The sequence below is a fragment of the Sabethes cyaneus genome, chromosome 2 (genome assembly GCF_943734655.1).
Source record: "Sabethes cyaneus chromosome 2, idSabCyanKW18_F2, whole genome shotgun sequence".
In the NCBI taxonomy this organism is placed as follows: Eukaryota; Metazoa; Arthropoda; class Insecta; order Diptera; family Culicidae; genus Sabethes; species Sabethes cyaneus.
Window position 1 is genome coordinate 238,319,704 of NC_071354.1, and position 12,606 is coordinate 238,332,309.

Consider the following 12,606-nt stretch of genomic DNA (forward strand, 5'->3'; position numbering starts at 1 on the left):
ACGAATAAAAAAGGAGATAAAAAGAGTCAAAAAAGACAAAAAAAATACGATGAGAGCACGCTAAAACAGTGACAAAACGAAACGACAGAAAAGCAAAACATGCAAAACGACAACGACAAAATTACGAACATACGCCAAAAAAACTGCACGGCGCCGACAAAAATACGCCGTAACACCAACAATTCACACGACAAAAAAGCAAAAAGCCTTAAAAAACAATAAAAATACCGAAAGCAGACGTCCAAAAAAACGAGCGAGGACGAAATTCAGAGGATGGTAAAAAGACATCAAAAATACAAAATAGAGATGACATGGATACAACGAGTACAAAGAGTGTACAGCAAAGAAATGACAAACAATAATGAAAAGCGTTGCAAAAACAACAATAAGATGGCGAAAATAACAAAAAGTTAAAAGTCTTCAAAAAATTATAAAAAATGCAAAGACAACGAAAGAACGATTAAAAGACTGTAAAAATATTTTTGTTGTTGTGTAAACAAGCAAGAGGATGAAAAATGACGCAAAGACAAACAACAAAAATGTCCTAGCTTCAGCTGGTCAACAAAAATGCCAAAACAGCGAGAAAATACGATGAAAAGATAATAAAAAACAAAGGCAAAACTGTAAAAAAGACGACAAAAAGCCGTCAAAAATACGACAACAAGAAGTTCCAAAATCAGATGTTCAAAAACGACAATTTAGCGATTTCGTACCCGAGAAAACAGAACACGAAAGACATAAGATGAGAAAGCAGAACAGAGCGTGATCTGTCAAAGCAGGAAAAACAGGACACAATAAGAGAGAATGAGAAAGGAGAAAAACAGGATAGTAAAGGAGCAGGAAAGAAGTAATCGAAAAACAACGACAAGTGAAATCGAAACAAAAAAACCTCTGTTATCTATTTATATAAGGGGCTTATGTCTGTACCAACAACCAGGTCTCTGACAGGACGTCATAACTCAAGTATCAATTTGGGTTTTATTACACTTTTATGAGGGCAGTTAAGACCAAAATTGGCCTTGAAAACTGGCATAAGAGTACAATAAAACTAAAAACAGGTCCCTGACATGACGTCATGCTTTCGTAGCAATGGGTGTATTCTCAGTCAGCTAACTAGTCGACTGCTAGGCGACTGCTCGATTGCTCAACTGGTTGACTAGACTGCTCGACTGGACTGGTCAATTAGACTGCTCGATTTGATTGCTCGACTGGTCTGCTTAACTGAACTGCTCGACTGAACTGTTCGATTCGACTGCTCGACTCAACTGCTTGATTGGACAGATCGACTTGACTGCTTGACTGAACAGCTCGATTAACTGCTCGAGTGGACTGCTCGACTCAACCACTCGATTTGACGGCTTGACACATTTGCTTGATTTACTCTACCAGACTGCTCGACTTAACTGCACGATTGAACTGGACTGTTAGATTCGACTGCTTGACTGTACAGCATGATTTATCTGCTCGACTAGACTGCTCGACTCAACGGTTCGACTCGACGCTCAACTCAATTGCTCGATTCAACTGCTTGATTCCACTGTTCGACTGGACTACTCGACTCAACTGCTCGAATAAACTGCTTGACTCAACTACTCGATTGGACTATTCGAATCGGCTGCTCGACTCAACTGCTCAACCCGATTACTCGATCCAACTGCTCAAATAGACTACTCGATTTGATTGCTCGACTCAACTGACAGCTTGATTCATCAGCTCGACTAGACTGCTCGACTTAGCCACTCAACCCGACTGCTCGACTCAACTGGTTGACTTAACTGTTTGATTCGACAGCTCGACTTAACTGTTCGATTCAACTGCTCGGCTGGACTACTCGACTGAACCGCTCGACTCAACTGTTCCATTTAACTGCTCGACTGACCCTAACCTTGACCCGACTGCGTGACTAAACTGTTCGATTTGAGTGCTCGACTCAACTGCTCGACCAGACTACTAAATTCAACTGCTCGACTGAACTACTTGACTTAACTGCTCGATTAAATTGCTCGACTGGACTTCTCGATTAAACTGCTCGACACTACTCGGTTCAACTGTCCAACTCGACTGCTCGACTCAGTTGCTCAACTGGACTACTCGCCTCAACTACTCGACTCAACTGTTCGACTTAACCGCTTGACTCGACTGCTTGCTAAACCATTCGATTCAACTGCTAGACTAGACTACTCGATTTAACTAATTGACTGGACTACTCGAATTAACTGCTCGACTGGACTGCTCGAATGAACTGCTCGACCTGACTACTCGATTCAACTGCTCGACTGGACTACTTGACTTAACTGCTCGACTCGACTGCTCGGTTCAACTGTCCAACTCTACTGCTTGACTAAACAGCTTGTTGAGCTGCTCGACTAAACTGCTCGATTTGACTGCTCGACTCATCTGCTTGACTTCTGTTTGATTCGACAGCTCGACTTAACTGCTCGATTCAGTATCTCGACTGGACTACTCGACTCAACTGCTCGACTGGACTACTCGACTGCTTGATTCGACTAATTGACTCGCCTGCTTAACTCGATTACTTGTCGCGATATCATATGGTCGGTGTTAAATCAGTCCGAACCAAGTCGCAAAATTTAAAAAAACGGGTAAACGAGTTAATGACAACAAACGATCAAGAATTCTCTAAGCAACCTATTACTCTAATCAGACAACATAAATGTTGCAAACAGCCAAAGTTATAAGATGATTTCGAACGATTGATTGCTATGAACCATACAGAGCAGCAAATTTTGAATGCATTTTTCTCAAAGTCAGAATTTTGTCACTTGGTTCTGCCTGACAACACCGACCATATGAATCAATTCGCAGCAGAAAATGGAAAATGGAGAAAGAAAACAAGAAAAAACCAGTGAAAACATTAGGAAACACAGGACTGGAAACTGAAAAAATGGGACAGGAAACGAAGAAAAACGGAACAGGAAACACGGGTCAGAAGAAAGGGAAACCCGAAAGAAAATGAGAGCAAAAATCGAGAAAACGCTACAAAATAGAAGAAACAAAGGACGGAACAAAATGTAGAAAAACGGCTCTGGAAAAGAGATAGAATGGTACAGAAAAGAGATGAATGTGAGAGAATAAGAAATAGAATGTCATTTTCTAATTCAAGAAAAACTTTATGTCTAATTTAATATCCATGTCCGGTTTGAAGTAAAATTTCGAAGTTCAACTTAGTCCTAATGTAAGACTAATTTAATGTCCAATGTCCAGTTCAGTTGCATGTCCGATTTTGAACCTAATTTCAAGTCTAATTTAATGCCAAATTTAGGTTCAATTTTGAGCCAAATCCAAACTCCAATTTTAAGAACAATTTGAATTCCATGTTCATTTTCATTCCATGTTAACCGCTAGTCCAAGTTCTAAATTAGTTTAAGCTAATCAGTTTTTTTCTAGACGAATGCGATACGTATTGAATGACTTATTTTACTAAACTGGGTTTGCAGTACAGCCAATTACAAATTTTCAGTTGAATATACTTGTTTCAACAACTCTTCGTTAATAGAGAATTTCTTGACTTTTTTATTTCAAAATTTCCCGAATAAATCTGTTCAACCTATAGCGTATGTCTGAGCATTTCAATATTCAACTGGCACGGTAAAAAAGTTAATCAATGTGGAGCATTTTCCTGAACAAGTCGTCCGAATCCGGAACTGTCCCGGAAAATAGATGTGTGGTCAGCTCAAATTAGTTCAAATTGAAGTCTAGTTTCATGTTCGATATGAAATGTGATATTAACTCTAATTGCTAGTTCAGATCCGAGTTTAATTTCTAGTTCAATTTGATTTAAATTCAATTGTACCCGGAACCGGCAACCTAATCGGCCGGTATTTTTTGTGATAAGTAAAAATAGATTCGCCATCCTATGATAATTCCAGTTTTTCCAAACCAAAATATGCTCCTGAAAAGTCGGGTGCCCCACCTTTTAATGAAATATTTCAGAAATTTATAAGCTAATTTTATAAATGAAGAACCCTACATTAAAAAGACCCACTCTATCATTGTTCCGTATCTAGATGGACAGGATTAGAGCTCCTTGCGAGCATAGCTTAGTTGCAAACTTACCTTGTTCCAAAAATTGTTCAAACCTTTTCCTTTTGCTACAGTTTGGATCACTGAGCCAAAACTTATCTGACGAAACCAATTACCAGGAACTCAAAGACCTATTCCAAGACAATTTCCATATTAGCACTTTAACCGTTTCACCGTTATTAGGTACACTAACTGTATATTAACTTATTCATTTTTTCACCGAACAGTTACAACTTCGAAACAAAAACACATTAAAATGTAGGTTTTAGCTCAAAAACTGGAAAAAACACTTCTAATTTTACGGACGATGAGAAAACTTTTCCACGTCAATGCGCGAACACGCGGCTTGCTTCGATTACTGTGATTTTGAAAATCAATTCATTGGATGATCAAAGCCGTAGTACCAAACATACCTAACTCTTTTTGTTTTACATGAAATTTCTGTTGATTGCATGTTTAAGGGGTCCCGTTGTAATCAATTAAGAATTATTATTTAAAATAGTCTTTGACTCAGCTGAAATATTTTCTCCCAGCCTAAAGTGTGTCGAATAAACTCTCCAATTCACACCATAAACCAGCCAATGCAAATGCAAAGAACGAATACACCACTGACTGGCCACTGCTGCTGATGCTGCTGCTGCATTCATCTGCGTTCTTCTCTATTCCATTCCGGCATCATCATCAGTCGGTATTTGCCTCCGCCGCGAGAGTACCGAATTGTACCGGCACCGCAACGCAGTCGATCAAATCCAAACAATCATCCTCTGTGGTTGTGGAGATTTTCATGGTAGATTTTTTTTTCTCGGCTCAAGATTTACTGGTCATCAGTGAGAAAGCCGCCCGGCCCGGACCATCCACCCGCCAGCGAAGTGACGCGAGTTGTTGCAGCAGCAGCAGTTTGATTTGAATGGTCAGATTTAACTGAGCTATTTTGGAACGCGGGTGTTGTGAAACTAAATCTATTCTCAACCGGGAGGGTTCTTTTAAAAACAAGTGTTAATTTCTCGCAAGTCGCAAGTGTTTCTGTTTTTCGGGACGCGAAGGGAATTTTATTCCGTCTCTAACCTAGTGCTAGTGCGTTCGGTTAGGTGAAGGTCATTGACCAACAGTGATTTCTCTTGCTCGCTTGCTGCAATCATTGCACTCGTTGCATTAACGTTATTTACTAAACTAAACTAACTTATTGTGTACGATCGTAGAATGGCAAGCCCGGAAAACGTTCTCGCCGAATCGGACAACATAATGGCATGCGAAGCCATTTCCGCTCGGTTGACGGAGGTTTCGAGGATCGCCGAAGCGCTGGACAGTGTCCTGCGGGACGTCCAGGGTGGATTCGACGACGTGGATGATGAACTGATCGGTGTTGCTGCCGGTGGCAGCGGAGACACGTCCAGTGGTTCGGACAAAAAGGCCGATGGCAGTAATCACAGCGACGTAAGTTGTTCTTCACTAAATTAAAGTCAAATCATATTTACAATTATTTCTACCGTAGGATTGGAGCTGCAGCATGAAATCCACCGAGGACGAATCGTTCGTCACGGCATCCGATTGCACCTGTACGCCTCAGTCGCGGTCTTCGTCGTATCACACGGCTTCCGAGTGTCGGGCATCGCCCTGGTGGGGTGGTGAATCCACCGAACGCAGTTCGCTGGATAACGATTCCTCGGAAGATGCCGACCCGGAAGCGATGCCATCGATTAAGCTGCTCTCCGGGGTCACGATAACCTCCTCGACTGCCAATCTGTCGTTCGACGAATCCGAACACAGTTTCCTGACGCCAACCTCGACCAGTGAACAGGCGGATTCGGATGATCCTCAGGCGGCCGTAACTGGCCGCCGGCAGCCTTCTCCGTTGATTAGTTCCGGCTCCAGTTCGGCTTTGAACTCAATCAATCGACGGGAGAATTTGACCCTAGCCCTGACCCCGGAGGAGCTCGAGCAGATCGAAAATGACATCCGGAACAACAATGTGGTGGCCGTTGCCGAAAGCACTCCCAAGGTGGTCAAGCATCATAGCTCACCGACGTCGAGTGACGACAGCGGTAACGTAAGTACCATTAGTGCCAAACTGGAAGCCGAGGTCCTGAACGGCAGTACCTGTCCGGTACCGCTGTTGGAGGATCCTTCTTCGACACTCAACAAGGGTGGTGCCCAGGAGATATCCGGACTAACCTATTACTATCAGAATATCATTACCAAACACACGGTCAAGAGCTGTCTGTGAAAAGCCGTGCTTGAGGTGGGGTGGATGATGATTCAATTAGTTAGCTGTCAAGTTGTGTAACCACGGGTAGTCAAGTGTTAGGGGCACGTGTGCCCGGCAAACGCCGGGCGTAAAATCTCAACAAATTCTTTTGTGTTCTCAGTGTAAGTAGATTACGTATTTAGCTATTAGCTCTAAAAAAACACGTCTAAGAGTATTGTGCATTCTGAATTGTTTGTATTATTTGTACTAACTTGCCCTTAATTTATTAGGTTTTTTTGTGAAACTCCCTCAAACTGCTTAAGACCAATGCTAGACCGACCGATTAATTAAAAGTCCAACTTTTTCTAGTTCTTTGACAAAAAACCTACAGCGCCTAAGTATTACCTAATCATCTAACTTAAATGAAATAAATTCATTGTTGTTGTTGTCTAACGTTGTGTATGTGTTGTTTTAATTAACCGTGAATGAGTTTTCCTTCCTACTACATACTTTAATGCGGCCGATTATGAATCATGGAATAAGTTAAATCACGAAAAAGAGCAAGTTCTATGGGTAGCGTAGCTAGACAGGAATTTGAATTCAAAGCGTAGGCTTGAGAAACGTTTGCAAACTTCAAGAATTGTTTTGTCCAATCTTCAACCCAAAACATTTAGGCCTGTCTCGGGTCTCAGGTGGAAATAAAATGTTTAAAATTACCTTAAATGGACTCCTTTTGAAAAAATGAAATTTCTATCCGTTTAGGGGAACTGTGGGTAAGACGAACAGGTGGTTGATTCTACCAGTTAAGCATTAAAAATCGTAAATATTTGGAAGGGCATCCAACCATCTTGCTATCTCATGATATCGGAACGTTCCCATCATCATTTAGAACATTCACGTTTTGATAAAGTACAGAAAAATTAAAAATTGGAAGTGATTCTAGTATTTCGATTTAATACCTTTTCAAGTAACGTCTGCATTGAAAAAGTAGGTATTTTTTTGCAAATGAAAAATTGTGTCCGCTTTAAAAAAAATGTATAATGATGGGGTGAAACGGACACCTGGTAGTGTCACACTGTGTGGGTAAGATGGGCTGGGCAGTGAATATGATAAAATAAAATGGTTGATTTTGCTTCTTAGTACTCATTAGAAAATCCCTATCATGTCCTCACGAAAACTCGGCACCGTCATTACAGAGACTATAGATTACAGAGGCACCGAGACACTCAAAATCCGCTAAATTTTGAAACAAAACGGAGAGTACCATCATAAATAAAGGTAACCCTCCGTTTTCGTTCAAAATTTAGCGGTTTTTGAGTGTCTCGGCGCCTCTGTAATCTATAGTCTCTGTAACCGTCATAGCGAATGGAAAATCCTTCAGCTGGTGATGGCTACTCCTATTCAACCATATACATACTTAGCACCGTACTGATGGCTGAAGTAACAGTTTAGACGCTTTTCTTTCAGGACATCGCATGTACAGCGGGATTAGCAAGCTTGGTTAAAACTCGTTTCTAACTAATGACGCCTCTAGTCTTGCACATTTCGACAGTATTTCTTCAAAATTTATGTACTGTCAAATGACTGTGCTGCTAATATGGATTTGATTTTTATTTTTATTTTCTACGCCATATTCTCAAGATTTGAATACTTTCGTATTTACCAACTATGAAACAAATTAACCATTTAGAAAGTGTAGAAAAATCTTTCCATTCTTCAATTACTATAGTTCTTATAAGAACTGTTTATTTATTTTTGTTTATTTATTTACTTATCCTCAACTGACGATTAGCTTATGAGGTGAATGGGAAAAGCCAATTTGAGTTGAGAGCATTATAACCATTCTCAAATTGGCATAAAAACCCATCATCTTTTACACTTAGAATTTTACATACATAATATTCATACAACATAATTAAAAGCAGTACAATACATTTACACATTTACAATTTCATAGTTTAACCTAAAATATCACAATTATAAATTCTTTGTTTGAACTGGTCAATTGAAAGCGTGAAATCAAAGAGATGGTACACACGGTTAAAAACGCGGCACTTGGCATGGATCGGTTCATTGCTACCGTACACAGTACGGTAAAATACAGGTCGGAAAAAGTCACGGGTCCGATTTAAGACCACAATGGCCTGCTGCTGAATTTGCTGCCCGTCAGTCGATCCGTTTCCATTGCCTTCAGTGTTGGTTTGCGATAATTGCCATTGAAACTGCCGCCAAAATGCCATCGGGTATGCCTCGAATTGCCATTAATTGCCGCAAAAGTCCTTGGATTTGCATCCAATTGTCGGTGCTGCCGCCAAAATGCCATCGTTTTTACCTCCGATTGCTGTCGTTGTTGCCGCCAAATGCCGTTGGTTTCGCCACCAATAGCCGTCGATGATAAATACTGACCGTCCGTCAGTGCGATCGTGCGATAAATGAGCAGGCGGCGAACCAAGTGTACCATTTTATAGTCACTGGCACTGCCGCTGCTACTTGTAAGCTAGTGTAGGTGGTGGAGGAAACCATATCGGCTGCTGCTGCTTAAACGATTGTCCGACACTGATTGAGCAAGCTATCGAACAATTTCGCATGTCTGCGATGGGGATAATGCAAAATGTAACGTAACGTGCATCGTGTGGGATTCACGTTGGCCATTGCCCGCTGATTCCGCTTGTCTTCGGGGTCGGTGTTGCCGTCAATAGCCATCGATGTTGTCAATTGGATTGGAAAAGGGGTGTGGCTTACAAAGTGGTCTCAAAGGTTATCGTTTGGATCCAAATGCTTTGGTGTATCTAATTGTCGTCCGTGCCTGTGAAGCTAGGCGATCACAAGGGAAATGTATGGGAAAATTCGACCTTAAAACTTTACACACATTTTCACTATTTAGCGTATAAAAAATTATTATTAATATGTTACTCTAAAATTGCTGGACATTTTATCTATCCAACGTCATATTAACTGTTATGTTTCGTTCAGTAGTATAGTAGCTATTAGCGTTTGAAATATTTCATTCAAACGTTACACTTCTATTTTTCGTTTTTACAAAGTGCTACCCAGTCCCAGTATAGTAAACAAAGACGTAGTCCTACGTCAAAAACTTAATGTGTTTCCTCTTGCTCAAGAGCTTTGGCAATATAGCTCATATGGAACTTACCTCTCTTCAGCACTCAAAATAGATCGTTTTAGTCGAAACTGGCGAGCTAATTACCTCTTCTACTAACCGGACGGTTAGAATTCGTGCATGTTTGAAATGTTTTCAAAACGTTTGTTCTCCTCAAATCAAAACAACAAGTTCATAGGTCTTGCGCGTGTATGAAAATGAATAGAGATTAAAAATGAACTCGCCCAATCCGAACGGGGTGTTTTTCATATTAGCGGGGGTTGAGTGTAGTACATCCTTTTTTAATGGAAAGATCCCTTTTGTTGAACCATTTTATTTTCATTTACTTATACATGGAAATATTAGGTTTAGAAAGAAAGTGTTTTCACATTCCAATTCCAATCGAAAATAGTCGAGTAAAAAATGGCTTTTTTAGCGTTTTAAGCTGGAAATGATCATATAGAAATCGACACGTCTTTGGAGCTTAATTCAACTGTTTGTTAACGCTGTGCTAGTTATCATCCATATGCAGCCTAGCGATAAACAATCTTGATAGTGTATTTTAACCTGCTAAATAACTTTGTAGAACATTTGAAAACAATGAAAACAACGTGTGCAAAATTTTTTGAGCAGATTTGATTTAAGAATGGTTTAGAATGATTTGTTTATCATTAAATTTCGCAACCAGTAAGAGATAGATAGTAATATAGGAGTAAAGTTGCTTATTTTAGTGTATTCTACAATTTTTGTGAAGACGCTATTTTTTTGGACGTGTTTAAGAAAATGTGCAGAAATTTGGCAGATATATTTGCAGTGTAGACCCCTCATTTAATACTAAAATAATTGAAACTAGATTAATTATCTTGGTTAAAATCGCTATAAATTATTGTAAATTTTAACGTGTAACTTTAATTGCTCATAACTTAACGTCCAATCAAATACAATATATATTACCTATATTACCTTTCAAATGAGACTTATAGCGCATAAATCGGCTCAGTCATCTCCGAGAAACAGGCGATACAAAATGAGCTGCACACACACAACACACACACACACACACACACACACACACACACACACACACACACACACACACACACACACACACACACACACACACACACACACACACACACACACACACACACACACACACACACACACACACACACACACACACACACACACACACACACACACACACACACACACACACACACACACACACACACACACACACACACACACACACACACACACACACACACACACACACACACACACACACACACACACACACACACACACACACACACACACACACACACACACACACACACACACACACACACACACACACACACACACACACACACACACACACACACACACATTGCTCAGTTCGTCGAGCTCTATCGATTGGTATATGTGACTCGGCCACGCAATTCGCCAGCCACGCAGTCTGTGTAGGGTCCGCAGGTCGCCTTCCACTTGATCGATCGATCTTGCTCGCTGCGCGCCCCGTCATCTCGTTCCAGTCGGATCGTTACTGAGAACTTTTTCAACGCCCATGACGTGCCCAGCCCATCGAAGGCAACCGATTTTGCGGTTTAAGTAATGGGTGGTTCCCTAAACAGCTGATGCAATTCATGGTTCGTTCTCCTCTTCCACGTTCCGTCTACCATCTGCACTCCGCCGTAGATGGTGCGCAACACCTTCCGTTCGACAACATAGTCCATACCTTATGGCCGTAAACGACTACCGGTCTAATCAGTGTCTTGTAGATTGTTAACTTCGTGCGGTGGCGAATTTTGTTCGATCGCAGCGTCCTGCGGAGTCCAAAGTAGGCACGGTTTCCTGCCATAATGCGTCTCTGTATTTCTCTGCTGGTGTCGTTGTCTGCGGTAACCAGTGAGCCCAGATACACGAACTTTTCTACCACCTCGATTTCATCACCGTCTAAATGAATCCGGGAAAGGGAGGTCAGCATTCACTTCTCTAGAACCTCTTCCTTTCATGTATTTTGTTTTCGATACATTAATAACAAGTCCAATCCGTTTGGCTTCAGATTTCAGTCCGATGTACGTTTGCGCCATCCTCTCAAAGGTACGTGTAATGAGGTCAACGTCGTCAGCGAAACCAATAAGCTGGACGGACTTCGTGAATATCGTGCCACTCGTGTCTATACCCGCAAAGCGATGGTGAACAGCAAACATGAAAGCCCATCACCTTGCCGTAACCATCTTCGAGATCCAAAGGGACTCGAGACATCGAGACTGCCCCTGATACTCGAACAACACACATTTCTCGATCCATCGTCACCTTGACCAATCGCGTTAGTTGTGCATAATCTGTCATAGCTGATCTCGATCGATCGTGTCACACGCCGATTTGAAGTCGATGAATAAATGATGCGTGGGCACGTTGTATTCGCGACATTTCTGCAACACGGGCACCCATGAATCCTGCTTGATATTGCCCCACGAACTCCTTTGCAAATGGTGATAATCGACGACATAAAAGTTGGGAGAGTATCTTGTAGGCGGCGTTCAACAGTGTGATTGCGCGGTAATTACAACAATCCAACTTGTCGCCCTTTTTGTAGATCGGACACACGATGCCTTCCGTCCACTCCTCCGGTAGTAGCTCCTCCTCCCAAATGTTGACAATGACCCAGTGCAGCGCTCTAGCCAGTGCGTCACTACCGTATTTCAACAGCTCGCCGGGTAGCTGATCAGCCCCAGCTGCTTTATTGTTCTTCAGCCGACCGATCTCTTCTGCTACCTCCTGAAGGTCGGGGGCTGGTATTCTGTCGTCTTCTGCACGTGCTCCAAGATCTATTGCCATATCGTCACCTTCATGTTCAGCTACCTCGCTGTTAAGGTGCTCGTCATATACTGCTCAATACTGCTTCCACCTCTCGGTCACCTCACGTTTGTTCGTGAAAATAGTACCGTCTGAGTCCCGACACAATTCGGCTTGCGGCACATAGCCTTTGCGCGAACGGATTAACTTCTCGTAGAACTTCCGTTTATCGTTAGCACGGTGCAATTCTCCCATCGCCTCGCGATCTGGTTTCCTGTTGGCGCTTTTTCCTGCCGTCGCGGACAGCCATCATACACCTGCTACACCAGGCGCGTAGAACGCCTCCTTCTCGTCATCGGGTCTCCCTTCGCGAGGGCAGTGCACATTGACGATACTGTAATTGAAGAAACGGCCCTTAATCCTCAACTTGCACATCCTTGCGTTGATCGGCTGCTAACCAATCACACGCTGG

The 12,606-nt window shown here is 41.9% G+C and overlaps 1 protein-coding gene across 1 annotated transcript in view; it reads left to right on the top strand.

The window, feature by feature from the left end:
• The window catches only part of LOC128737489 (SEC14 domain and spectrin repeat-containing protein 1-B), a 63,990-nt gene extending 57,359 nt beyond the window's left edge, over positions 1 to 6,631 (top strand). The window contains exons 7-8 of the mRNA XM_053832131.1: positions 5,244 to 5,478; positions 5,537 to 6,631. Of these exons, the coding sequence (XP_053688106.1) occupies positions 5,244 to 5,478; positions 5,537 to 6,268 (967 nt within the window). The 3' untranslated portion in view covers positions 6,269 to 6,631. The remainder of the gene's footprint in view (positions 1 to 5,243; positions 5,479 to 5,536) is intronic.
• The last annotated feature ends 5,975 nt before the right edge of the window (positions 6,632 to 12,606 follow it).